Source organism: Poromitra crassiceps (genome assembly GCF_964638095.1).
Source record: "Poromitra crassiceps genome assembly, chromosome: 20".
Lineage (NCBI taxonomy): Eukaryota > Metazoa > Chordata > Actinopteri > Beryciformes > Melamphaidae > Poromitra > Poromitra crassiceps.
The window spans coordinates 16,644,470-16,671,057 of NC_139637.1; the positions used below are offsets into that span (position 1 = coordinate 16,644,470).

General features: G+C 45.6%; 1 protein-coding gene across 3 annotated transcripts in view; it reads right to left on the reverse strand.

The window, feature by feature from the left end:
- Positions 1-3,793: 3,793 nt before the first annotated feature.
- LOC310794740 (mitofusin-2-like) overlaps positions 3,794-26,588 on the reverse strand; it is a 37,061-nt gene continuing 14,266 nt past the window's right edge. For 2 of the 3 annotated variants that reach the window (XM_083656765.1, XM_083656766.1), the window contains exons 8-18: positions 25,637-25,790; positions 22,156-22,223; positions 21,153-21,274; positions 20,715-20,841; positions 20,455-20,559; positions 18,374-18,476; positions 17,886-18,106; positions 17,128-17,283; positions 15,787-15,983; positions 8,347-8,481; positions 3,794-7,858 (exon numbers count right to left, since the gene is read on the reverse strand). In XM_083656765.1, the coding sequence (XP_083512891.1) occupies positions 7,789-7,858; positions 8,347-8,481; positions 15,787-15,983; positions 17,128-17,283; positions 17,886-18,106; positions 18,374-18,476; positions 20,455-20,559; positions 20,715-20,841; positions 21,153-21,274; positions 22,156-22,223; positions 25,637-25,790 (1,458 nt within the window). In that variant the 3' untranslated portion in view covers positions 3,794-7,788. The remainder of the gene's footprint in view (positions 7,859-8,346; positions 8,482-15,786; positions 15,984-17,127; positions 17,284-17,885; positions 18,107-18,373; positions 18,477-20,454; positions 20,560-20,714; positions 20,842-21,152; positions 21,275-22,155; positions 22,224-25,636; positions 25,791-26,588) is intronic. The other variant, XR_014553589.1, reaches the window with a different exon arrangement.

The window sequence follows — 26,588 nt, forward strand, 5'->3', positions numbered from 1 at the left end:
CGTTCTGTGTCAGAATTTAAGCATGGAGGTCTCACTAAACAAGTGAAACACAAACGTTAGCTCAAACGCTAATCCAATTTCAAATGGAGAAAGAAGGATTCCCTTATTATAGATTATGAGTGATTATGAGATTACGAGTGGGCATTTGATACAGAGATGGTGCATAAGAGCTGTCACTTTGCAAATGACTTCGGTTCTTCACGTAATGCTACGCCGACAGTGTGCCAGACCCCGTATGTGCAGCGGACGCCTCGGTTCAGACTTAAAGGGACAGTTCATCCAAAAATGAAAATGATGTCATCTACTTACCCTCATGCCGGTTGAAACACAGGTAAAGTTTGTCCATATACCACAGGGAGGTTGCCGGGATAACTTGAGAGAAAACCAGTCACTATTGAGTTCAGTTGTACTGCACTGAAGTCAATGGTGACTGGTAAAGTAGTTTCAAAAGCAGACTGACTGTGATACATTCTAATGAAGAAATCTGCATTGAACGCATAGGAATGAGTAATACAGTATGACAGTTTAATGTTACTGAAGTTAACATACTAACAAAGACAACAACTTGGTCATAGTGACAGCATATACCAAAATAAAGGTCAAGTTCTTTCAAAATAAACAGGCCTTGGAAACATAGCTAATTTCTTATGGCAGGGTATTTTCGACTGTTTGGCGGTGTGTTATGGGCACATCGGAGCATCGCTAACTTGTTTTTTCACAGGCGATTCCAGCGAGAACAGACGGTCTCACAGGCCGGCAGAGCACGGGACCTTCACGTGGGCCGAGGACCACCTCCGGGATCAATGTTGTCGTTTTGTTCATCAAGCGATGCAGATCCACCATGCAAGATGCATTTGGTTTGCCAAATAGTGATCTGAAGCGCCTATTCATTGGCTGATTTTTCACAGGAGTCAAAGTTGACGGCGCGATGACGATACTGACTGGTTGACGATCAACTCCAGTCAGCACGAGATCCATTCGGGTACAATGTTTGCGTCTGAAAAGAACCAAACAGCTTGGGTTTTGTCACCAGGGGACAAATCCTGGGAAAAATGTATGATCTACTCACCTTACTGGTGGAAGGTGGGGTGACGTTTTTTCGTCCACAAAACATTTGTGCAGTTTTCCAGGGGGTTACAGCATTCTCCTAAACAATTGAAATTAGGGTGTAAATGACCTCTTTTCAAGTCAACTTGGCATCTCAGGGCTTCTGGAGACTTGGATTAATCCAGATAAGCAGTATGGAGGCTTAACGTTTTAAAGTTGTTTAGAAGAACATTGTAACCGTTTCCCTGGGAAGCCCCACACATGTTTTCTTCACCTTCCACCGGCATGGGGGTAAGTAGAGAGATAATGACTGGATTTTGCAATAGTGTTTTTTTTCTCTTGTATTGAGCTAGTGTCTTCTAAATGGTACTGCAGGTCTCAATATTTAGGCCCCGAGCGAATACGGAGTGCCGTTTAAAATGCTTGTGAAATCCTAATGTAACTGATGCAAGTCATCACAGTGTGCTCTCTTTAATAACAAAATCATCCAGACACTTTCTGTCTGTGGCAATGAATGGGCGCCTTTGTGTGAATATGAATGGAGTGGGACATCATTTCGAATTACAGCACATTTTTGTGAGCCTTTCACATATCTTGTCATTGGAGTTTTAATTCAGCTTGATTGCTCAACTGTCTTTTTATTCCCACGTGTGACAGTACATACAGTACATGTCCGAACATGGAGCGTGGTATACTTGAGGCCATAAAACATTTCTTTATTAAAAAATGTCATTATGGTTGTATACGTTATGTCAGTCTGGCCTATAGCTTGAATACATGATTAAGTGATTTGAGTATAAAAAGGAGCACACAACCATGCAGCACAATTCTTCCGCCCATAGTAAAAGGTGACTGTGAACCTACCTACCAAGTTCGGTAGCGGCAGGTCTTATGGTTTCTGAGTGGGACCAAATCGGCTTGCAAATTGGTGACTAAATTTGGTGGACAAACCCTGTTATAGGGCCTGCGTGCGCTGGCCAAAAATAATCATAGATTACTATGCTTTTATTTTTACACAATATTTACGATATAACTTTTCAACATTGGTGCAGAACATCCCATGTAATATGCACTGAACTAGAACCAACCCCATACTCACAAAGCCCCGGTCTCCCCCATCAACTGGTGCAATATGAGCAACTGTAATTGCATCCCCTTGTTTTCTAATCCCCGGCTTTCTAGGAACTTTTGCGACATGAAGAAGTTGGCCTTGATGGAACTTTGGTGCCCCTTTTGAGCTTTATGATGGAGCCTGCTCCTAGCTTTTGGTACTGTGCTGCCATCTGCTGGCAACATTATCAACTGCACCATGACAAGGAGCAGACCGCACTCACAAGGGGAATAAATTGAAAGAGTGAGGTGAAGAAAGTAAGGTTGGTCCAGACTGATTCCGTCACAAAAGCAGAGGAAGTAGAAGAGAGGAGGAGTCGAGATTGATAAATTAAGTTGCTTTGCATTCATTGCAGTGGTTGTGCCATGGAAGTCAGTGATAACTGAAGTAATATTTACTGTCATAAGACACAGGGGTATATAAAAAATGGAACAGAGCTAGTTTGCATGATTTCAGACTGAAGGGACAGGATGATAATGCAGTGTAATGGGTATACTAAAGGGATGCGTTTAGTATTGATTCCAGAAATAGTTAGATTTTAATTTTAATTTCATACATAGTGGAGGGCAGCAGTTGCTTGAGATGCATCTAGTTTACGTTAAAGCTGCAACGATTAATCGATTAGCCGATCGACAGAAAATTAACTATTTTGATAATCGATTCATCGTTTCGAGTACAATTTTAAGAGAAAAGGTCTAAATTCTCTGATTCCAGCTTCTTAAATGTGAATATTTTCTGTTTCTTTACTCCTGTATGACAGTAAACTGATATTATCTTTGAGTTGTTGGCAAAACAAGACATTTGACAGCGTCATCATGGGCTTTGGGAAACAGTGCTCGTCATTTGCTACATTTTATAGACCAAACAACTAATCGATTAATCGAGCAGCCCTATCTACGTTACGTTAGTATTGTAGTTGGGACGGTCTTAAAGGGATAGTTCGGATTATTTGAAGGCAGATCGCCACAGATAGCGGTTTTGGTCAGAAAGTGCTGTTACGGTAACCTGATATTCAGACTGAATTGTCAACTCATTACACTCCTTCCCGTCTTCTAGTCTGAGATTGCACTCTTTTGAAGGCATTTCTATGAGGGGAGGGGATTCCATTTCTCCTAACCAATCACTAGAGACTAATGTATCGGCCTGAATTCAGATTTCAAAGTAATTGATACTTCTAATCAATTTAAAACAGGTGGCGGCCGCAGCCATTGTCATTACTCCTCAGCGCACTCGACAAACGCATGACCGCGGCTTAGTCCCGCCCGTTGGGCTGTTCATTGATGCGTATTGGCCAATTGTTAGTCCTCCTTGGCGCTGATTGGTGAATCGCTGGTAAAACCGAAAAAAAAAATGCATTTGCAGAAGCAGCAAATACTAACTCCAAACGTCTGAACCAGGCAACCTAGTATGGCGTAATACAGTAATACCCCAACCCACCCACCTCACACAACGGACTGAAACGCAATTCAACTTCATCAATAACCAGCACTAATTTGACATTCCTATTACGCTTTAGTAATATAAAATTGTAAGTATAACTTTAAAATAAGCACCTCCAACAAATAGAGTACGTTTCTCACAGTGTGATCAACTCAATTCAACACAATACAATAAAAAGTAATACTTCTACAGACCTTTTCTGCATGGTAAATCTTTATTTATCTTTTCCATTTTACAGAGATAACAGGACAACAAACTGCAACAGTCACTGCATGCAGGCTTTTACACGCACAGTCAACCCCAGCCCTCCTGACGTCGAGCTCAACCTTCCATCTACTTTCTGGATTTTCATTTTGGGGCAAAACTACCTGTTATTAGAAAAACAACAAAGGAACCACAAACAAAAAAACAAAAGCAGCAAAAATATAAAGTGCACGTCTTCACGCCGAAGTTAAGTGTCTTCCGGCAGCCTTCCAACTTGGCACAACCCAACATATATATGGCTTTATTTTACAGTCCGGCTGAAGCGCAGCGGCCATTTTAACAGGAGCATTTAACGTACGAGGGGTTAAATACGGACACGCACCGTGCGATGTTTGTTTTGTAGGTTTCCTTACGACAGAAGTGACATGAAATCAAAACGTACTTGAGAAGCCAATTATAAAATGCCAGATCAGTGTCCATGTCACTGTTCACTTGCTAATCATGATTGTAGATCTTGATTGTCACTTACTTGTCAACTAAGTAATAACATCCAAGAGAGACAGATGAACTGGTAGAGGGCAACAGTGCTGTTTGATATGAGGAACTGTGGGCCACGTATCCATTCAAACCGAACTGTACAATAAAAGCACGGCTAAACACAGAACAAGACAAACTGAGCAGCAGTGACATCACAAGACATTGAGGCTGTGAGTGAGGCATTTGCGGATAAATAGGCGTTTAAATCGGTAGTGCTGCTAATGTCTCAAATGGCTATCAATTAAAAAGGTATTCATCACCTTATGTAGCCCCGCCCACTTGACCCATTGTGTCACGACTTCCTGTTCAAAACGCCGGCTGTTTTACCTGCTCAGACGAGTCTGACTCACCTGGTCAAACCTAGTTTGACTCACATTATGAGTCAGACTAGGTTTATGAGTCACAGGAAGTGTAAACACAATCAGACCTTCCGATTGTGTTCACACTTCCTGTTAAGTCTCCCAAGCCAGGCTGTCCCTTCTACATAAGGTGACTATTATCCTTCTCTTTTATTTAAATTGTGCATTCAAGGCTTCAAGGATGCAAACCTTCATTCATTTGTTAAATACTAGTCCTAAATATGACAATGTGTCAAATGAATCAAACTGTCGACATGAGGACCCATTTAAAATATCCAATAAACTGGTCTGTGTCTTAGGTGTTTTAAGGGTTAAAACTATTCAACTTGCGTCACTCGCTCCCCTATCAATGTCACCCCTGCAAACGTGAAGGTCTCGTTTATTCCCGATAGTAACGCCATAGGAATTACACTTAGTGAAATGTAGAAGTCGGAGCTACTCTGCACGGATGGCAAACGGGTCATACGTACTGTAGATCTGGTGCCATCTGGATGGGACCAGTCTCGAACAGATCTGTTAGACTAACCTCCCTCCATCCTCTAACAGATCTGTTAGACTAACCTCCCTCCATCCCGTCTCCATCCTCAGAGCCCTCACAGCCACATGGCCTGAGTCCTCCCCAACTAGTGTGTCTGAGGAAACCAGGTTAAGATTCACGGATTGATCTTGACGGCTCAAACTAAGTGGTGAATCGTATTTACTTTTTTTTGTCACTCACTGATTTATAACAGAGAAAAAAACAAACAGTATGTGAGCATTACAATGGAATAGCCTATCGCTAAAAGGCCAGTGCATTCAAAATGGCTGCCATCTCCAGCCCCTCCTCCTGATAGCTAGTGTTGTTTCCGACTCTGAAGAGCGACTGGATTTCTCACCTAGCCCAAACACAGTAGTACACTCGGAGCAATAAATAATTTTGCACGTCTCTCATGGGTTATAGCACCCTATATTTACATAAGACCTGTTCTAACATTCCCTCCTTTGGACTGCCTTTGACTCAGATAAGTGGCACTTATCCTCCGTGTTCAAAAGGCATCTCATCAAATTACAACACGCAAAAACAAAAGACAGCTCATATATGTATACTCTTCTCAACAAGTTCAATGCGACAGAGGGATAATTTGGTATCAAATTAATTTCACCTTTTCCATAGAAAAAAACTGCAGAGCTCTCGTCCTCGTTAACTGAAGGAAGCAAAAGTGAAGAGTCAACTGGAGAGGAAGGAGAGGAAATGGTTGTCTAGTTAACACAGAAACTAGTTATATCTCAGGGTTTCCGTTATCCGGTAATTGCCCGATTTTCACTGGTAAAATCAGCAAAAGTCTGACGCATCTAAATCTCTCCGGTTTCAACGTCTGGTGATTTCCACGTTTCCTTCCATAGATATTATACACATTTTTATAACTATGGTGTCCTATCAGCGTCATTACGGTCGCGTGGCCACATTGTTGACATAGCATTCGTTGCAGCTGTTAGTCACAGCCTAGTGCTAATATGAAGCTAGCCACCATTACACATGATCCGGACTAGCATTTCTAGAAGGCAGAGGTGGTGGCGGAGAACCTGCAGAAGCAACTAAGTTACACCACACAATGTTCACCGTTACCTGTGCTCAAATTAGGCGAACAGACTGCTGTAAGGAGCTGGCTGAAGGTTATCCCATGTTTCCCCTCACGTTAATTATCCACACACTTTCTCATCTTGAGTTTGAAGATTGGGGGAAGAAGGATTGTCCAAAAAGGAAAGCGGTCCTCAGTGATGACGATGATGATGTAAAAGATCCTAACGCAACAGAAACGGCAGTGTTAGTGGACAATGCTAATGCCTGCTAGCTTTCTACTAGCACAGCTGTAACACGGACTGTCACCAAGTTAGATAACAAGTTGACAGCTGCCAGCCTGCGACCATGATGACGCTGATCAAATATTATCTATCGTTTTTACGCTCAATAAACAATATTTGACAAGAATTTCTCCCATTCGTCCTACACATTGAAATCTTCTAGGACACGTTGGCCGGGACCAATTCTAACGGAATCACTGACATATCTTGTGTTCATAAAACATAGGTGGGTCTTTCCAGTGGATCTGCTGTCTGGCTGGTGTCAAGATGGTTTTACCGGGCCTGGCGGAGGTACTGCTGGGCGAACATCTTTCTCATCTTGAGGGTGAAGATTGGGAGGAGGAGGATTCTCCAAAAAGGAAAGCGGACATCAGTGATGACGACACCAGCTTCACCGCCGAGCCCGGCGCCGTGATTTGTGACAGCGACTCGGACTCGCCAGGCCCGGCTCGTAAAGCTCCAGAACCTGTGAAGCGGCAAAGAGCAGCTCGGAAATAGTCAAAGAAAGCAAATCCAGTTCTCAGTCTGATGATGAGGTGGTTGCATCCAAGCCTCCAGCTAAGGCCAAGGCCAAAAGAGGCTGCACCCAAGAAAGAGGCGGTACCCAAGAAGGAGGCGGCGCCCAAAGAAATCTGCCGCTGCCAAGAAACCCCGTGTGGCCAGGAAGAAGGCTGCAGATGTAAAGCAGCCGTCCCTCCTGGGACCACGACAGCTTCCAGGTGTCAGACGAGGACCTTCAACTGCTCAGAGGGAGAAGACGCCACGAGCCAGGAAGCCGGTCACCTACACTGTGGAGTCTGAGTACCACATCTTACTTTCCCTTCACGTCTGTGGACAGCAGAGAGTCATTAAACGTTACTACAGCCGTGTATAACACAGGCCACCATCTCTATTTTTTTTTTATAGATCCTAACGCAACAGAAACGGTAACATTAATGGATAACGCTAACGCCTGCTAGCTTTCTATTAGCACAGCTATCAGCTATTAGCGCACAAGTTGACAGGTGCCAGCCTGCGACCGTGACGACGCTGATCAAATACCGTACTATCGATTGTTTTTAAGCTCAATAAACACAAATATTATTTGACAAGAATTTCTCCCATTCGTCCGGCACATTGAAATCTTCTAGCACACGTTGACCGGGACCAATTCTTTCTAACGGAAACACTGTTATATCTTGTGTTCGTAAAACATAGGTGGTCCGAGTGTCCAGTGGATCTGCTGTCTGGGTGGTGTCAGATGGTTTTTTACCGGCCCTGGTGGAGGTACTGCTGGGTGAACATGTTGAGCTCGCTGTCCAGCCAACCGGCCTTATTCCTGACACAAGAAAACACACACATGGAAGGAAGGCAGAACTGTTTAGATTCTCAACCAGAGCAACAAACAAACAAACCAATTTCAAGTCCAATTAAAGCAAAATGCACTCCCCCCCCCTCCCCCCGGATTCCCAGTACGACCTAATTTTTTAATTCCCTATACATACTGACACTTTAATGGTTCAACCTATTTCATACTGCACACATATTTCTCGTCTTGCATATTCTTGATATTCTCGTGCGCTCGTACACTAGGCAGTATGGTAGAAGTCACGCGTGAATCATACTACAGCACTTTCGTGGTAACAGGTGGAGGCTGTCGACATGGTTTCACTCACAATGAAGCAGAGCCCCTCACCCCACAGCCCTCCACCCCTCCACCTGAGCACCTAGAAAGAGCTACCGCACTGGTTCTTCTAAATGAGCATGTTCTCTGCCTGCACAGCACAGTGTTGAGGGCGGGTGCTGTGAGTCCAGTGAGCTTCTTACCGCAGCAGCTTGGCCTTGCTCTGCAGAGAGTCCAGCAGCTCGATCTTGCGGTTCATGTCGGTGATCTCGTCCTCCAGGTTCTGCCGCGTGACGTCCACCTGCTGGCAGAGCTGGGCGAAGGCACCCGCCAACTCCCTGAAAGACACACAGGCAGAGAGACACTGCGTTAGAGAAGATCACACTAATGCTTCCCACACACTAGAGGATAAAAGGCCCGATTTAATGCCCGATTCCCCTCGGGGGGGCGTGGCCCGATTCGAGGCTAGTCTCAACCGATTTTTTGTCAAAATAATTGTCAAAGTGTCTGGTGTCAATAAATTATTGATTGAATCGGAGCCGGCCCGATCTCGAATCGGGCATATCAAACATGTTTGATATTTACGATGGCTGTCTCCCGACGGAACCCGCAATAGCCAATGAGAGCGAGCAGACCGGGACTTGTCGACGCGTCATACCCGGATGTTAATGCAGCGCTCACAACAAACGAGCAACAGCAGTGCCATGTAGCTCCTCTCTCCCCAGCATCCTCACAGCTTAAAACAGGGTGGACAGCGGCGGATGGCTCTCCAAACATGTGCCGAGCGGAGCGGTTTGTTTGCTTCAAGGGAGCGGATATGCTGTAATATGAGCTCTCAGACAGGACGTTGTTTTAGCTCATTTTGCGAGGGTGTCCGCCTGCTTGTAGTGGACCCGCCGCTCGGTGCATGTTTGGAGAGCCATCTGCGGTTTTGTGGGATATAAACAGCCTACAGTCTAGTTGCTGTAATCGCTTTGAGTCTGTACTTCAAACGGCTGGTGGGTGTGTGGTCTCGCAGTCTGGCCGAATCGTCTAGTGTGTGCGTTCAGGCGATTTTAATGTTAAAATCTGATGAAATTGTCCTTATGTCTGTGGTCTCTCATGTTTTTAAAATCGGTTAAGATTTTAAAATCCTCTAGTGCAGTGATTCTCAAACTGGGGTACGCGTACCCCCGGGGGTACTTGCGCCCCCTGCTGGGGGTACTCGGAGGGATCCCTGGAATCTCAATGTTATTTTATGTGAAATAAAACCAACGTTAAAAATGTTGTACAATAATACTATCAATATACTACGAATGAAAATGAGCTTGAGAATTGAAATGGGGTTTAAAATAACTTGTATCTACATTCATTTTGTTGTTGTAGATTTAGGAACAACATTATTAAATAAATGTGTTTCTGGCGTTGTTTCTGACGGACACTACTACCTGTTGCGCGACGATGCGCCTACACACAATTTGCTGCTAATGTTACAAGCAAGAAGCTGCAGGCATGTTGCAAAATTGGCTGAAAACGGGAAGTATTCGAAAGAGACGTGTGGAGGAGTCCAGCAGCAATGACATTCAACAAGTGAACGAGGACAGCGAAGCAGGCACCAGTGCAGGCTCCGCCATAGGCGCACCACGAGAGGTATTCACAGCCGCAACAACGTCTTCCAGTGCTAACGTTAACAGCGTTAGTGCTGAACCGAGCACCACGTGTGCTGCTAGTGGCTCCGTGAGCAGCGCAAGTGTGGAATCCACAAAGAAACGACGTAAAAAATTACGCAAATACAGCCTCAGTTACATTAAGTTTGGATTCAGCTGCGGTGGGACGGAGGAAGAGCACAGGCCACAGTGCGTGATTTGTGGTGAAGTGCTTAGCAATGACTGCATGAAACCATCGCACCTCCAACGGCACCTTACAACAAAACATGCCGAGCTGAAAGACAAACCAGAAGATTTCTTCACAAGAAAACGTGATGCACTGAATAAGGCTAAATCCACGATTCAATCCTGCAGTACACCCACAGCCAAGGCACAGGAAGCCTCGTATTGTGCCAGCCTCCGCATAGCAAAAGCCGGTAAGCCACACACAATTGGCGAACAATTGTGTTTACCATTAGCCAAAGAGATGACAAAAATCATGTGTGGCCAGAAGGCTGCCAAACAGTTAAACTTGGTGCCGCTTTCAAACGACACGGTGGCACGGAAAATAAGAGACATGACAGATGATGTTAAAAATACACTGATTGAGCGCATTAAAAGTAGTCGCTATTATTCCATCCAGCTGGATGAGAGTACTGATGTTGCAGATTTGGCCAATTTGATGGTTTACGTCAGATATGAACATGATGGTGCAGCTCAGGAGGACTTTCTCTTCTGTAAACCACTTGAGACCAGAACTACAGCGGAGCACATATTCCAGCTCCTGGATGCGTTTGTGCAAGAGAATGGGCTTGAATGGAAAAAGTGTGTTGGAGTCTGCACAGACGGCGCGAGGGCTATGACGGGCCGTCACAGCGGAGTAGCAGCTCGGATTCAACAGGTGGCACCGGAGATGCGATGGAGTCACTGCAGCATCCACCGTGAGGCGCTGGCGGTGAAGAGGATGCCTGATGAGTTGAAATCGGTGCTGGACTCTGCTGTAAAAACTGTGAACTTCATAAAGGCCCGGCCGATGCAGTCTCGCTTATTCCAAGTGCTCTGTGATGAGATGGGCAGTGAGCATGTCCAACTCTTGCTTCATACAGAAGTAAGATGGCTATCAAGAGGAAAAGTGCTTTCCAGGCTTTTTGAATTGCACAAAGAGGTCAACATTTTCTTGCAGGACAAAAACTTCCCTTTATCAGATGTGTTTGAGGATACAGTGTGGCTCAGTCAGCTGGCATACTTGTCAGACATTTTCTCCCGTTTAAACGACCTGAATTTGGGATTACAGGGACTCTCCATCAATGTGTTTGATGTGCAGGACAAAATTAACACAATGTTGAAAAAGTTGGAGTTGTTTGAAATCAAAGTCAAGGCAGGTGATGTTTCAGCTTTCCCTGCTTTGGAGAGTTTTCTGTCTGACAACGAGCTGAGCCTTGATGATGGAGTGAGGGACAACATGGTTGCACACCTCGTCTCGCTCAGACAACAGTTCCGCCAGTATTTCCCAGTGATGACCAAAGCCAACAGCTGGATGAGAAGCCCCTTCAACATGCAAGCCTCTGAACTGCCAAAGGACTTCACTGTGGCTGAGCAGGAGAGTTTAATTGAATTGTCTTGTGATGAAACACTGAAGCCTGCTTTCAGAAAGCAGTCTTTGTTGGACTTTTGGATAAAACAACACAGAGAATACCCTGTCCTGTCTGACAAAGCTGTGCGCTTTCTCCTTCCTTTTGCGACCACATATCTGTGCGAGAAAGGCTTCTCTTCACTTGCTGCCATCAAAACCAAGTACAGGAGCAGGCTGGATGCTGAGCCAGACCTGAGACTGAAGCTCAGCTCAATCACCCCAGACATCAAAGGACTGTGTTCACAGAGACAGGCACATCCTTCACATTAGGCTTATGTGAGTTGTCAGGACACCAACATGTTCTGTATGTGTGTTTGAAGTACAATTGCTGAAATACAGTTCTTAGGTTTCTCATTTGATGTGTGGAAATGATAGATATGTTCTCACTTCCTGAGGTGCTGCCCCTTGCATTGCATGATAATTGTGTGTGTGTGTGTGTGTGTGTGTGTGTGTGTGTGTGTGTGTGTGTTTGAATTAAGCACAATTGAAATGCTGCTGTTAATCTTGTTTTTTTCACTTGCCTTTTTGAGAATGAAGCAGTTATTATTATTGTTGTTATTCATTGTGTTCTTAATGATCTCACTTATTTTGTGTGTGTGTGTGTGTGTGTGTGTGTGTGGGTGGGTGTGTGTGTGTTTGAAGCCTACATTTGCTCAAATACAGTTCTTAATGTTCTTTTGTTTGAGTTTGCTAGTTCTAGTGCTGCCCGTTTGTACATTGTGGCTGTGGCTGACAAAAGTTACCAATAAATGATGTTATTAGGAATAAATGTGCCTCCTGTGTAAACTGTGCAGCTGAATAGACTGTATTTTAACGTCGGTCATATATGGGGGTACTTGGAGAGCCAACTAATTTCTCAGGGGGTACTTGGTGTAAAAAGTTTGAGAACCACTGCTCTAGTGTGTAGGCAGCATAACATGACATGGAGAGAGCACAGAAATATTTTCCACACATAGATCCATGCTGTTCAGATTTATCAGGCCAAGCTTATGATAACAGACCTTTATCAGGGCATACATGGTGCATAATAATATATGTAACTTGAATTAATCAAAAGTGTTTTGCACTGCAATTTGATTGGTTCTCCAGCCCCTTTAGCAAAACCTCTCAACCCGGTGAGCTGTAGACACTCCACACATTTTTGTACACTGAAAGTCAATATCAACTGGGGCTAGACAGATATATCAGTTTGGGGATATATCAGGAAGTTATTGTCCTTTTTATGAAATATAAATGTTATTCCGTCAGTGTCGTCCCCCTCTGAACTGATGGAGAACAAGGCGTCATAAAAACTATGTGCTCATGACTGATTTGATTTCCGTTATACATTTGTTTTGACCCTGACAAGAAGTGCCAACGCTGAATACTTGGAATGTTTTGGCACCAAAATGGCAAAATAAGCGACTGGAACCTAAAAATATCACACTACAAAAATCCATATATATTCTTAATCTTAACACATTGACTGCCAGCCGTTTTTTTCTTGCTGTAGGTAGCTTCTGCCAAGCCGTTTTTTGAGGATTGTGGCTCATTTTACAAGAGCCGAGGATTATTTTCTGCTTGGAGTTTGTGAACATACAATATCTCAAAAGTACTAATAGAATGTGTACTTTCTCTGTCTAAAAGAGTTAGTTTGTAGAGTTAGTAGTTATGTAAGCATTAGCAGTTGAATACAGCATGGTTTTAGCATCAGAAAAAATATTCAGAGATAAACGGCTTTTTGTGAAATTCGATAGAACTGTCACTTTAACCATTCATTTTTGGCTCTCTCTCTCTCTCTCTCTCCCTCCCCCTCTCGCTCTCTCTCTCTCTCTCTCTCTCTCTCCCTTCCCCTCGCTCTCCCTCCCTCTCTCTCTCTCTCTCTCTCTCTCTCCCTCCCTCTTGCTCTCCCTCCCTCTCTCTCTCTCTCCCTCCCTCTCGGGAGGGAGACGCACTAGGTTTAATCCTAGTGAGAGGGGGAGAGGGAGAGAGAGAGAGAGAGAGAGAGAGAGGGAGGGAGAGAGAGAGAGCGAGAGAGAGAGCGAGAGAGAGGGAGAGAGCGAGAGGGAGAGTTGCTTCAACTCCTCCCTCCGTGGGCGTTCAAAGCACTGAGACTGTGACGGCCGCTGCAGCCAAGAAGCTGCTGTCCTGTGCCTGTCTGCACGGCCGCTGTTTGAGGAAGTCGGCATGGACTCGCTCGCTTCTTGGAGTTTTGGTTGAGAGAAGCTTTTGCGATTCTGGTCATATTTATGCTGCGTGTTTCAAAGTGTGTTCCAACTGTAATCTATTATGTAAATTTGCAATCCCGCATCGCCAGCAATCAGCGCGAAAAAGAAAGCGTTTTCCCCCATCCATTTTCATGAGAATGGCTGGGGTGAGAATGGCGTGACAAGTTAAAAAAATGCTTGCCTTCCTCTAGTCAGGAGAGCACTGTTGCCACTTAGTGGGTCGGTGGAATGGGTTGTAAACGTTCGGTGGCTCCAATAATTATATAAGAGATGTAAAAGGGTTAGATGCACATCCCACGGTCAAAAAAAAAAAAAACATTTTTTTGACGACTCAACTCGTCGTTGGCAGTGAACAGCTGGATTGTGTTTGACGACTCAACTCGTTCTTGGCAATTAACGTGTTAATATCAACACTGAATATGGTGAAAAGAAAAGGGTAAATACTGACATTCCAGCCTCTTTGTGTCATTTCCCAATCTCACCACCAGAGGCAACTAGTGAGCAATACGACAGTGCAGAGAAAAACGCCTTGTGATTTGCATTGAAACGGCCCTGACATCAGAGCAGTAGGACTATCTGGCCCCGGCACGTTTCACATTGCTGCTAAGTGCACAAGCTGGATGGATTAGAGCGGGTGAATGGCCTGCATTTATATAGCGCTTTTATCCAAAGCGCTTTACAATCAGTAGGTAGTCTACATTCACCCATTCATACACCAATGGCGGCAGGCTGCCACGCAGGGTGCCTACACACCATCGGGAGCAAGGAGGGTTAAGTGTCTTGCCCAAGGACACGGCGACAGCAGCTGGGAGGGAGCGGGGATCGAACCGCCAACCCTTGCGTCATTGGCCGACCCGCTCTACCTCCTGAGCTAAAGCCGCCCCTGTGCATTATGTAACCAGCCAGTGATGTGAAAGACTGGGGGCGGAGAGGCAGAGTCATGTCTAGACTTCTGTCCAGGCCCACCACGACATTGAGTAACGTTAGCAAATATAGCTTATAGCATCTTCCTTTTATTGAGATAGTATTGTATTAATTAGAGTCCATCCAAAGAACGGTGCCTGTTTAACACGTTAACTGCCAACGACGTACTGATACGTCAAGCAGAATCCAACCGTTGCCTGCCAGCGACGTATGGATACGTCAAAAAAATCGTTTTTTTTTTTTTGACGGTGGATCGTTGATCTGGCCCTTTTGCATCTTCTATTATACTGTTAGAGCCGCCGGGCGTGTGCAATCCATTCCGCCGACCCACTGAGTGGCGACGGTGCTCAGACTATTGAGTGTTGTTTGGCCAGAAACGCACGCATTCCAGCTGAGCTCAACCGAGGACCCAGAAGCGAACGAGCCTCATTCTCATACTGTAGGCGAAAACCTTTCACACGGGCGCACGGCGGTGGGGGCTTCCACAGGTGGACTGGGTGGAAAGCACACTTTGAAGCGCGCAGCATAAAGCCAGAGTCACACAAGGCTTCGTCAAAGCTCTCAACCGAAAATCCAAGAACGGATTAAGCCACATCCACGCTCGCCGACGAGGGGCCGCCAGAGAGAGGCTGCTGCTCACTGCTCAGACAGGCAGGAGAGACTGGCTTGTGACTGACAAACGCTGCTGAAATCCACCAGACACGCCCACGGAGGGAGGAGTTGTAAGGAGAGGGGGTGCGGGTGCTGCTATGGAGGAAATTACTGTTCAGAACTATATTGTTTATGTCTGATGTCTCACTGATGCCAAAAATAAATGGTTAAAGTGACTGTTTGATATTGAATTTCACAAAACTGCGATTATCTCAGCTTTTTGTCTCAGACGCTGAAACCATGCTGTACTCAACGGCTAATATCTACATAACTACTAACTCTACAAACTAACTCTTTTAGACAGAGAAAGCACACATTCTATTAGTACTTTTGTGAACTTTGTGTTGACAAACTCCAAGCAGAAAATTATCCTTGGCTCTTGTAAAATGAGCCAGAATCCTCAAAAAAAACCCTCTGGCAAAAGCTACCTACAGTAAAAAAAAAAAGGCTGGCAGTGAATGTGTTAAAAGGAGTGATGTGTGTGATAGTGTAAAGGTATTTGGCTCTACAGGTCACGGCCATAGTAAAAACACATAGAAACAGATGTGTGTGTGTGTGTGGGAGAGAGAGAGAGAGAGAGTGAGAGTGTGTGTTAGTGCTCACTGCTGGACTTGGTGGCTGCAGTTGGAGCCGGTGTAGCTGACGACAAGCTGCAGCTTCTCGCTGGCGTACTCCACAAACTGCCTCTTGAAGGCCCGCTCCTTGGCCTTGGTGGTCCAGGTGAGCCGCTCGTAGACGTACAGCAGCCCGTACAGACCCACCGACAGGGCGATCAGACGCCAGCCCACCGCCTTCCAGATCTGCACACAGGACCACCCGCTCAGTGACTTAGCATTGGTGTGATCTACACACAGGACCACCCAGCTCATTGACTTAGCATTGGTGTGATCTACACACAGGACCACCCAGCTCAGTGACTTAGCATTGGTGTGATCTACAAACAGGACCACCCAGCTCAGTGACTTAGCATTGGTGTGATCTACAAACAGGACCACCACGCTCAGTGACTTAGCATTGGTGTGATCTGCACACAGGACCACCCGCTCATTGACTTAGCATTGGTGTGATCTGCAGACAGGACCACCCCCTCAGTGACTTAGCATTAGTGTGATCTACACATAGGACCACCCGCTCAGTGACTTAGCATTGGTGTGATCTGCAGACAGGACCACCCCCTCAGTGACTTAGCATTAGTGTGATCTACACACAGGACCACCCCGCTCAGTGACTTAGCATTAGTGTGATCTACACACAGGACCACCCGCTCAGGGACTTAGCATTGGTGTGATCTGCAGACAGGACCACCCGCTCGGTGACTTAGCATTGGTGTGATCTGCAGACAGGACCACCCCCTCATTGACTTAGCATTAGTGTGATCTACACACAGAACCACCCGCTCAGTGACTTAGCATTGGTGCATGCCGGGGGAAAGGGCTGGTGCTGAGGCTCACTCAACGTAAAAATATGCTTAAACAGCAGTATGGAACAGCATCTCTTGGCACCAACACCAACTTGGCAAGAAATGTTTAGCTCAGATCCAGACGAGCAAGTTTAGTTTGTCCTGTAAATCCTTTAATGTGAATGTATATGCTGTCATCGGCTTTTCCCTTACTCTCATGTTCATTACATTGTCATACTGAAGGTATATTGATATTTGATATTTTTTTCTTATTATTAATTATTTTCCTCTTCATTCATACATTTCAATTTAATGTTGATGTTCTTGTCAATATTGGAATTGGAACATTCTATTTTTCTTTGCTGAATCTTATTACTAGGTGTATTTAAATTTTTATTTGTACACAGTGTTTTTATTAACTTTATGTACGCTGCTGGTAACTGAATTTCCTCCGGGATCAATAAAGTATCTAACTACCTACTAATTGCTACTGCAGGGATGCAGTTTCCCTACAGGGCTCACAAAGGTTGCATGCGTCTCCTCACCACGCCGCCGACCACGATGATGCCCATGGAGGTGCGGGATGTGAGGGAGGCGAGGCCGGTCACCATGGAGACCATCAGCTCCTCCTGGGTCATGGCGCCCTGGGGGAACGGAGGCATGCTGGTGCTGACCGGGGTCAGGGCCATGGGCCGAGGAACCTGCAGGAAAATATGACGTTATTACAATACAGACAGCCGTGAAGTTTCACACAGATCATATCTCCAGGGTAGCTGCGCTGGAAATATCTCAAGCTAATGTCAGGTTGTCTACGTTTGGCAAATTATCAGGGATAATGGATAGTGAGAAAGGTGACAGATACCAGGGCCAACACAAAATCACTCAGAAATGCTCCTATTTGGGGATGAGAAAGGTGACGGTCACCTGACTAGTTTGCACCCATGATTATTCACAGGACTAAGAAAATTACAATACCAAACCACAAAGTGGACTCAGAAATGCAAGGATTTTTGATTCAACTCTATATGGAGCGGCAGCAATTCAGAATATTTCCCTGATGGGATAATTAATATTGACTAAGTGATGGACTCCTCTGATGTTGGCCTGTTGGTATAGTTTATTGCAATCTGTTAAGTGCTTTAGTATGCTATGTGTTTTTAATCTTGTTTACTGCGAATCCTGTCTGAAAACGAAATTGACTCACAGGACAATAAAGTTGGTTGGTTTGTTAGTTGAAGTGGAGCTGAACTAGATGTTGTGGACCGTCTTAGTTGTAGGTGATAAACCCGGTGGATGATGTTACCTGGTCATTGTAGCCCATGAGGGCCCGCCGGGTATTCTTGGGCCCCAGGAAGCGGTTGACCAACATGGTCCAGCCCAGGGAGAAGTGGAAGCCGATGTCCTCCTGGAAGTCGCTACAGAGCTTGTCGCAGGCCAGGTCGTAGCTGAGGCTGAAGCACTGGCGAGGAACCAGCTTGTCCACCTGCTCTCTGACCACGCCGGGCAGCAGCGGCTTCAGGCCCTCTGGAAGGAGACATGGAGAGGAAATGAGTGTAATATTGTTAGAGGTAAACGTGACAATATATTGTGATATGGATTTGAGGACTTAAAGACCATGGTGCAGGTTGGAGACCACATTGCATTAATATGTGGGAGGGGTATACGTGTTTGGGATCAAAGCAAGCAAGGGTGGGTTAAGTAAAGCTAGTGAGGCTGTATATATGTGATAGTTAGCTGAGCTCAGGTGTGCTCAGGTGGAGGACTCATGTGGACAGGAGGAAGGAGTATTACCGATCATGTCCGTCTGCGTGGACTGCAGAGCGCTGGTGATGGCAGTGGAGCATCTCTCGGACATGTTCTTGCCCAGACCCTCCTCGATGTGCCGGTGGAGCTCCTAGGACAACAACAACGCAGCCGTCACAGCGTCACAAACACCTGGGGCTGTTCAGGTTACTAAGCAACATTAATACCCAACATTAATAACTGCAGTATCGCAAGTACCACTTGTGTGAAATGAGCCCGGGCAGAGAATGTGATAGTCAACACATTTTCTAACATCAGTCGCTGAACCTCAAGCAAGGGTCCAGGTTCAAATAAGATCAGATGAACCTTTAATTACTCCTGCTGCTGCAGATATCAGACTGTTTGAGCAGCAAATAGGATATAGATACAAAAGGATATAGCAATCAGTCAAGAGAAAAGTACTAAACAGCTGAGATAATAATAATAATAATATAATAATAACAATAATAATAATTATTATTATTATTATATGAAAACAAATAAACAAAAATATGAGCATGAAATGGGTAAGAAATATTAATTTAAATGAATGATTATCTCACTCAGGTTGAGGTTTATAAAGAAAGAAAAAAACATCGCAAGGATGCATAACTGGGACGTATCCTCAGTGATGTACCCTGGGGTCATAGGATGTTTCGGGTCTCGCAACATCATACACCCTCGCCCAGGTGACCCAGCCGGGGCTGGCCAAGCCCCAACTTACGTCCCAGTAGCTACCCACGGTCAGCCCTATAGGGAGGGTCGAAGGTGGTCATGCGGTCAGGGCCACTCAATCCGCTGCTCCGGAACTACTCTGCCGGGACCGGGAGAGGGCTCTGGTACGTAGAGGGACCGGGCTCTGTGGGTTGCCACCCGGCCGGGTTCCTCCCTCGTCTCACCAGGTCTACGACCTGTGCGCTGCACCAGACTCCCCCGCTCCAAACATCTCATTCCGAGGTGATGGTATCTTAGTGGACACCATGCAGTACCAGTACTTGGTACTTTTAAATCTATTGACAAACAGACTAAACAACCGTTGGAGCTTAAGTCAGGTTTTGGTTCACACGAAGCTATTACGCCTTGCTAAGTGAGAACAGACATATTTTGTTTAGGTCAGACTTGCTGATCTTATCCCAGATTTTAACAGAAAGGCTTAGGTAGGACTGGGCCTCTAGTTTATACCATTCAAATGCGATTGTGGGTTTAAACAAGTACAATAATCAATGTAGACTGCTCTTACATAACAGCACATCCAACAGGGCAACGGGGGCATTACACGGGTTCAGTGAGCCAATAGGAGGCCAGGGATGAGCATTAGTGAGTGTTGAGCAGAGATAACAGCAAAGATGTTGGGGGTTGGGCTATAGTGCTGGAGGCGGGGACACTGTAGTCTGCACTAACAGCAGAGGTACAGTACAGTGAGTGGCCTGTCACTCACATTTACAACTGTGTTTCCCCTACCATTCTACAGGCCTGGTCAGGCCAGGCCAGAATTCTTTTTGCAAAAAATTGCAACAAAAATAAATAAATAAAAATTCTGCTCTCCGCAAGATTTCAATAAACCTTTATGGCATATCTTTACAATACTAAAAAACGAAGAATGCCAGCACTCACAGAATGTCCTTTTTAAGGTTTTTATTCCATCGTCAAGACCAGTTACAACGAACGTTTCGGCCAGCAGGCCTTCTTCAGCGTTGTCAATATCTTTACAATACAACAATACTAGTGTTGACAGTAATAGAAGATGCCACATCATTCAAAACAATAAGCATTGTGCTTTTAGGAGCATTGTGGCAGCGTGCGGCGCTGTTCCAAAACGTGTGTCGTTGCCTGGGAAACGCACATCCCGTAATACAACTGTTCGCATCGCATCCCACAACAGTATGATGATACTTGGTATGCCAGTGCGAACAGGTTAGCTAAACGTTTAGCGTCGCCAGCGGGGGCCCACACCGTTGCGGTCGGGGTACGTTTCGAAATCCCTCCAGGGAAAATTGTTCTAGGGGAAACACTGCAACTAGCATTATCATTCCATACGAACCCACATGGTATTTAGAAACGGATGCTGTAATGTGTGTGTGTAAACTCACGTTCTTGTAGACCTTGAGCACCACCAGTGATGGGTGGAAGTCCAGGTGGAAGTCGTCCACGAGCACATGGAGCTTCCTGATCTCCTCTGCCATGGCGTTAGACACCTAAACACAACCAGACAGCCTGGATGAAAACTCCTAAATCACAGTTTCCCCTCTTTATTAGAAAAGCTCAACTATCAACCTATCAGCATATTACTGAGGCGTTTCTCAGACTTGAAGGACTGCAGAAGTCCTAGAGTTGTTGCGTCGAGGTTCACCTGTCTCTCCACCTCCTCGGTGATCTTCTTGATCTTGGCTTTACAGTCCATGGTCAACAGGTCCAGCTGCTTGTCTATGAACTCCATACGGTCCTGACGGTCCTCCCTCGTCTCCAGGCAGTGGATTCTACACACGCACAAACGCAAACACGCGCAATTCAAATATGTTCCTGTTCATCTTTTCATAACACAAATGACTGAAAATCTATAAAATAACTGCTCAGTAGCTATACATGTTGGACTGATGCTGGATGAGTGAGGCAGCACTGTATGGACTACAGCCAGTCAATGTCCAGTAGATCAGGGGACCACCTTCCCAAACAAAATGATAGGCTATCCTTCTGACATCTTGATGTGAGAGGTCCTCCCCGGCCCACTAGATGGCACTCTTGAGGCCCACGGCCCGGTGGTTGAGAAACAGTGCAGTAGATGACTCACCTCTGCTCCTGTGCAGCTATGTGTACAGAGTCCATAATAAGGCGCAGGGCTTCGGAGATCTGCTTGGCTCTCACGGTGTGCTGCTCAAACTTGGTCTTCACCGCTGACTGGGAGATGCACTCCTACACATAGCAGCCACAGCAACATTAGCATTAGCATAATTAGCATCCAGACCAGGCAGCAAACCAAGGCATGGCAAATGTGCTGGCAGGCAGCAGGGACGGGCATGATTACTCCAAAATGGAGCACAAACAGACTTTTGACATCTGGATTATTTAGTTCATTTTATACAATGGATGAGGTACAATAATTACTAACTTTTGATAGGAATCATTATTAACTTCAGTCAAATAAAGGTCCTGTCTAGGGTAGTGGTTCTCACATTTCTTCACATGAAGGACCCCTAAACTGACAAAGTTAGAGGATTTTGTCCCACGGTCCCCCATATGATAATAAGATTGATGCTTTTAGATGTTTTATTACAGAAAGTGTATAAAACCCATGACCAAAATAGTCATTGTGTTACTTATGAATGGAAATATAGCAGAAATAAATTACCCCCCTTTTGGCTGGGGACCCCCTGGAAGTCCCCGGACCCCCATTTGAGAACCACTGGTCTAGAGTACACTGGTCGATGGTCCTATGTTCAAATAATTCTGGCTAAGGATTGTGATGGGTGGGTAACAGTCAATTGGATAGGAATTGATGTGCACGGCAGGGTCATTGAACTAGACTCAGTGGTCACCAGTGAGAGCCTGGAAGCTGGCATGAGCTAGTGAATGGAAAAGCCCCACCTTGAAAGCACCATCGCTTTCAAGGTGGGGCTTGAAAGCGATGGCTTCACCGTTGCACCACAAATCTGTCAAGCAGACTTGAACTTGACTCCAAAACTCATGTCATTATTCAATTTGTGTGTGTGTGTGTGTGTGTGTGTGTGTGTGTGTGTGTGTGTGTGTGTGTGTGTGTGTGTGTGTGATTAGATCTTTATGTTGGAAGATTGTACCTCAAATCGTCTCTCAAAGTTCTGGAACTCAAACATTCTGGCTTGAAATCCTTCTGCAAGGGCGCCACCTAAAACAGGGCAACAATTTAGCTTGGTCACATTTTGTGTGTTTGTGTGTGTGTGTGTGTGTGTGTGTGTGCGCGCGCGTGTGTGTGTAAATCCCTATGTGTGGAGCCCTAGTACAGTGCATGTGTGTAAACCCCTATATGTGGAGCCCTAGTACAGTGTGTGTGTGTGTGTGTGTGTGTAAACCCCTATCTGTGGAGCCCTAGTAGTACAGTGCGTGTGTGTAGGGATGGGCATCGAATTTCGAATTTTCGAATAATCGTTGTTATTATCAAGGTCGACTTTTATTATTGAAATTCGAAAAAAAAAAAAAAAAAAAAAATTGAGTGAAATGTTGCATTGTCTCCCCTGATTCTAAGTATAGTCAAATCGCTTGGTTTGAGCAAGTAAAACAATTTTTATAAGCATTTTAAGCAAGGTTTATGGAAAAATGAATGGCGGATGAAATCCCATGAAGAGGGAGAGGGGGTGACTTTGGCACCCCTTTGGCACTCAGACCTGAGCCTACTAAATATTTAATGAACCACTCATGATTGTCAAAACTGTTTTTTATTTTCGAAAATGTCAATGTCATGTAACATGTTCTTTACTTCAGTGGTGCAATGCTTGTTTGAGCTAAAAATCCACAGCAGAAGCTTTTTATATTAATTAATAAAGCCGTAGACTTAGAATCAGGGGAGACAATGCAACATTTCACTCACAAAAAAAAAAAAAAAAAAAAAAAAAAAAAAAAAAAAATACATTTTTATTTTTATTTTCGAATTTCGAATTAAATTCGAATTTGGCCAGCGAATTTCGAATAGTGTTTTTGCTAGAAATGCCCATCCCTACGTGTGTGTAAACCCCTATATGTGGAGCCCTAGTACAGTGTGTGTGTGTGTGTGTAAACCCCTATATGTGGAGCCCTAGTACAGTGTGTGTGTGTGTGTGTGTAAACCCCTATATGTGGAGACCTAGTGCAGTGCATGTGTGTAAACCCCTATATGTGGAGCCCTAGTGCAGTGCATGTGTGTAAACCCCTATATGTGGAGCCCTAGTGCAGTGCATGTGTGTGTAAACCCCTATATGTGGAGCCCTAGTGCAGTGCATGTGTGTGTAAACCCCTATATGTGGAGCCCTATTGCAGTGCATGTGTGTAAACCCCTATATGTGGAGCCCTAGTGCAGTGCATGTGTGTGTAAACCCCTATATGTGGAGCCCTAGTGCAGTGCATGTGTGTGTAAACCCCTATATGTGGAGCCGCAGTGCATGTGTGTGTAAACCCCTATATGTGGAGCCCTAGTGCAGTGCATGTGTGTGTAAACCCCTATATGTGGAGCCCTAGTACAGTGTGTGTGTGTGTAAACCCCTATATGTGGAGCCCTAGTACAGTGTGTGTGTAAACCCCTATATGTGGAGCCCTAGTACAGTGTGTGTGTGTGTAAACCCCTATATGTGGAGCCCTAGTGCAGTGTGTGTGTGTGTAAACCCCTATATGTGGAGCCCTAGTACAGTGTGTGTGTGTGTGTAAACCCCTATATGTGGAGCCCTAGTGCAGTGCATGTGTGTAAACCAGGGATACTCAACTTGCTTTGCCCGGGGGCCACTTTCGTGAAATGATAGAAGGCCAGGGGCCAGTTAATAAACAATCAATATACATTTTTCTGTGGGGGATTGTAGGTTTTTGGGGTGTCAGTTGAAGTTTAGTCTGACAATGTTGTGCACACCGGATAGTTAATTAGGTTAACTACATACATAAGTGCCTGGGTAGCGAGCAGACGGCGGTATTTGACAATTTAGCGGCTAAATCATAGATTATTGAAAGATATTCCATATTCCAGGCTGAAATGCTATAACAGAAGTGGAGTATTGGCCAGAATGACATGAACATTTGGACACTTATTCAGCGGGTATCTTGCATGTGCATTGCATTTTTTTTTTTGCAATTCCATCGCGGGCCACACAGGGGGCGCCGCCGCCAGTTGAGTATCACTGGTGTAAACCCCTATCTGTGGAGCCCTAGTGCAGTGCATGTGTGTAAACCCCTATATGTGGAGCCCTAGTGCAGTGCATGTGTGTAAACCCCTATATGTGGAGCCCTAGTGCAGTGCATGTGTGTAAACCCCTGTGTGGAGCCCTAGTACAGTGCATGTGTGTAAACCCCTGTGTGGAGCCCTAGTACAGTGCATGTGTGTAAACCCCTGTGTGGAGCCCTAGTACAGTGCATGTGTGTAAACCCCTATATGTGGAGCCCTAGTGCAGTGCATGTGTGTAAACCCCTATATGTGGAGCCCTAGTGCAGTGCATGCGTGTAAACCCCTGTGTGGAGCCCTAGTGCAGTGCATGTGTGTAAACCCCTGTGTGGAGCCCTAGTGCAGTGCATGCATGTAAACCCCTATATGTGGAGCCCTAGTGCAGTGCATGTGTGTAAACCCCTGTGTGGAGCCCTAGTGCAGTGCATGTGTGTAAACCCCTGTGTGGAGCCCTAGTGCAGTGCATGTGTGTAAACCCCTGTGTGGAGCCCTAGTGCAGTGCATGCATGTAAACCCCTATATGTGGAGCCCTAGTGCAGTGCATGTGTGTAAACCCCTGTGTGGAGCCCTAGTGCAGTGCATGTGTGTAAACCCGTGTGGAGCCCTAGTGCAGTGCATGTGTGTAAACCCCTGTGTGGAGCCCTAGTACAGTGCATGCATGTAAACCCCTATATGTGAAGCCCTAGTACAGTGCATGTGTGTAAACCCCTATATGTGAAGCCCTAGTACAGTGCATGTGTGTAAACCCCTATATGTGGAGCCCTAGTGCAGTGCATGTGTGTAAACCCCTATATGTGGAGCCCTAGTGCAGTGCATGTGTGTAAACCCCTATATGTGGAGCCCTAGTGCAGTGCATGTGTGTAAACCCCTATATGTGGAGCCCTAGTGCAGTGCATGTGTGTAAACCCCTATCTGTGGAGCCCTAGTGCAGTGCATGTGTGTAAACCCCTATATGTGGAGCCCTAGTGCAGTGCATGTGTGTAAACCCCTATATGTGGAGCCCTAGTGCAGTGCATGTGTGTAAACCCCTATATGTGGAGCCCTAGTGCAGTGCATGTGTGTAAACCCCTATCTGTGGAGCCCTAGTGCAGTGCATGTGTGTAAACCCCTATATGTGGAGCCCTAGTGCAGTGCATGTGTGTAAACCCCTATATGTGGAGCCCTAGTGTAGTGCATGTGTGTAAACCCCTATATGTGGAGCCCTAGTGCAGTGCATGTGTGTAAACCCCTATATGTGGAGCCCTAGTGCAGTGCATGTGTGTAAACCCCTATATGTGGAGCCCTAGTGCAGTGCATGTGTGTAAACCCCTATATGTGGAGCCCTAGTGCAGTGCATGTGTGTAAACCCCTATATGTGGAGCCCTAGTGCAGTGCATGTGTGTGTTTTGTGCCTCCATCTCTACCTCCTTCAGGCATGCCCTGGGCCTTCTGCACCCGGGCCTGGAGGACCTCCTTGGCAGAGACGAAGAAGATGCGGTCGCTGGCCTGGGCTCGGTCCACCACACCCAGCTCCTCCACCAGGAAGCTGCTGCAGCGCTCCATATGCTGCCTGCGCACCTGGAACACCAACAGCACATTCATCACATCCCTGGATCATGGACTATAGAGCATACACACAGGGAGAGAGGTAGAGCTCGACAAATCTATTTGTTTTGGCCAATTAATCTGAGCTGATATGAGGTTTTATTTCAGATTAACAAGTGATTATCAGTGTGGATATGAGTGCCATTGGTGGCTAGGGGGGACCATGGAAGTGTATTATTTTAACATCTAAATCTAAAACCTAAGACCATATTTAACTGTATTCAATACACTTTTAAGGCCTTGAGCTTCAACAATATCAGACTTTTTCCACAAAGTGCAGAGACGCTGTGCAGCAGGAGGTCAGCCCGGGTCAAGTCCACGAGCCCAGACGAGGTGAGGTCCAGACTAATACCGGCTAAGCTGCTCAGCAGCCTGCCTAATCTACCACTACTGCTGAGCCAACATCAAGCTGATGGTGTCCTACAGCTCAACACGCACGCATGCACGCACGCCATGGAGAGTCTGCAGGTTTTCATTTCAACCAAACACTCCAGCAGCTGAGTTCACTCTTGAGTTCAGAGTTTCCACTCTTCAATATCAAATTCAGATTTTTCAAGGACTTTCCAAGCCCAATTCCCTCAAACTCAAGGACCCAACAGGGCATAGTCTGAGACACGGATCAAGGTTAATTACTGTTACAACACTGAATATTTATGATGAAAACTAGCGGGCTTTACAGAAGCTGTTTAACCTGCATCAAACGACTTCAATCCACTCTTGCACGCACGTCGCACTTTGTCGAGTCAGGTTTGCGCGTGAAACAAGGACGCA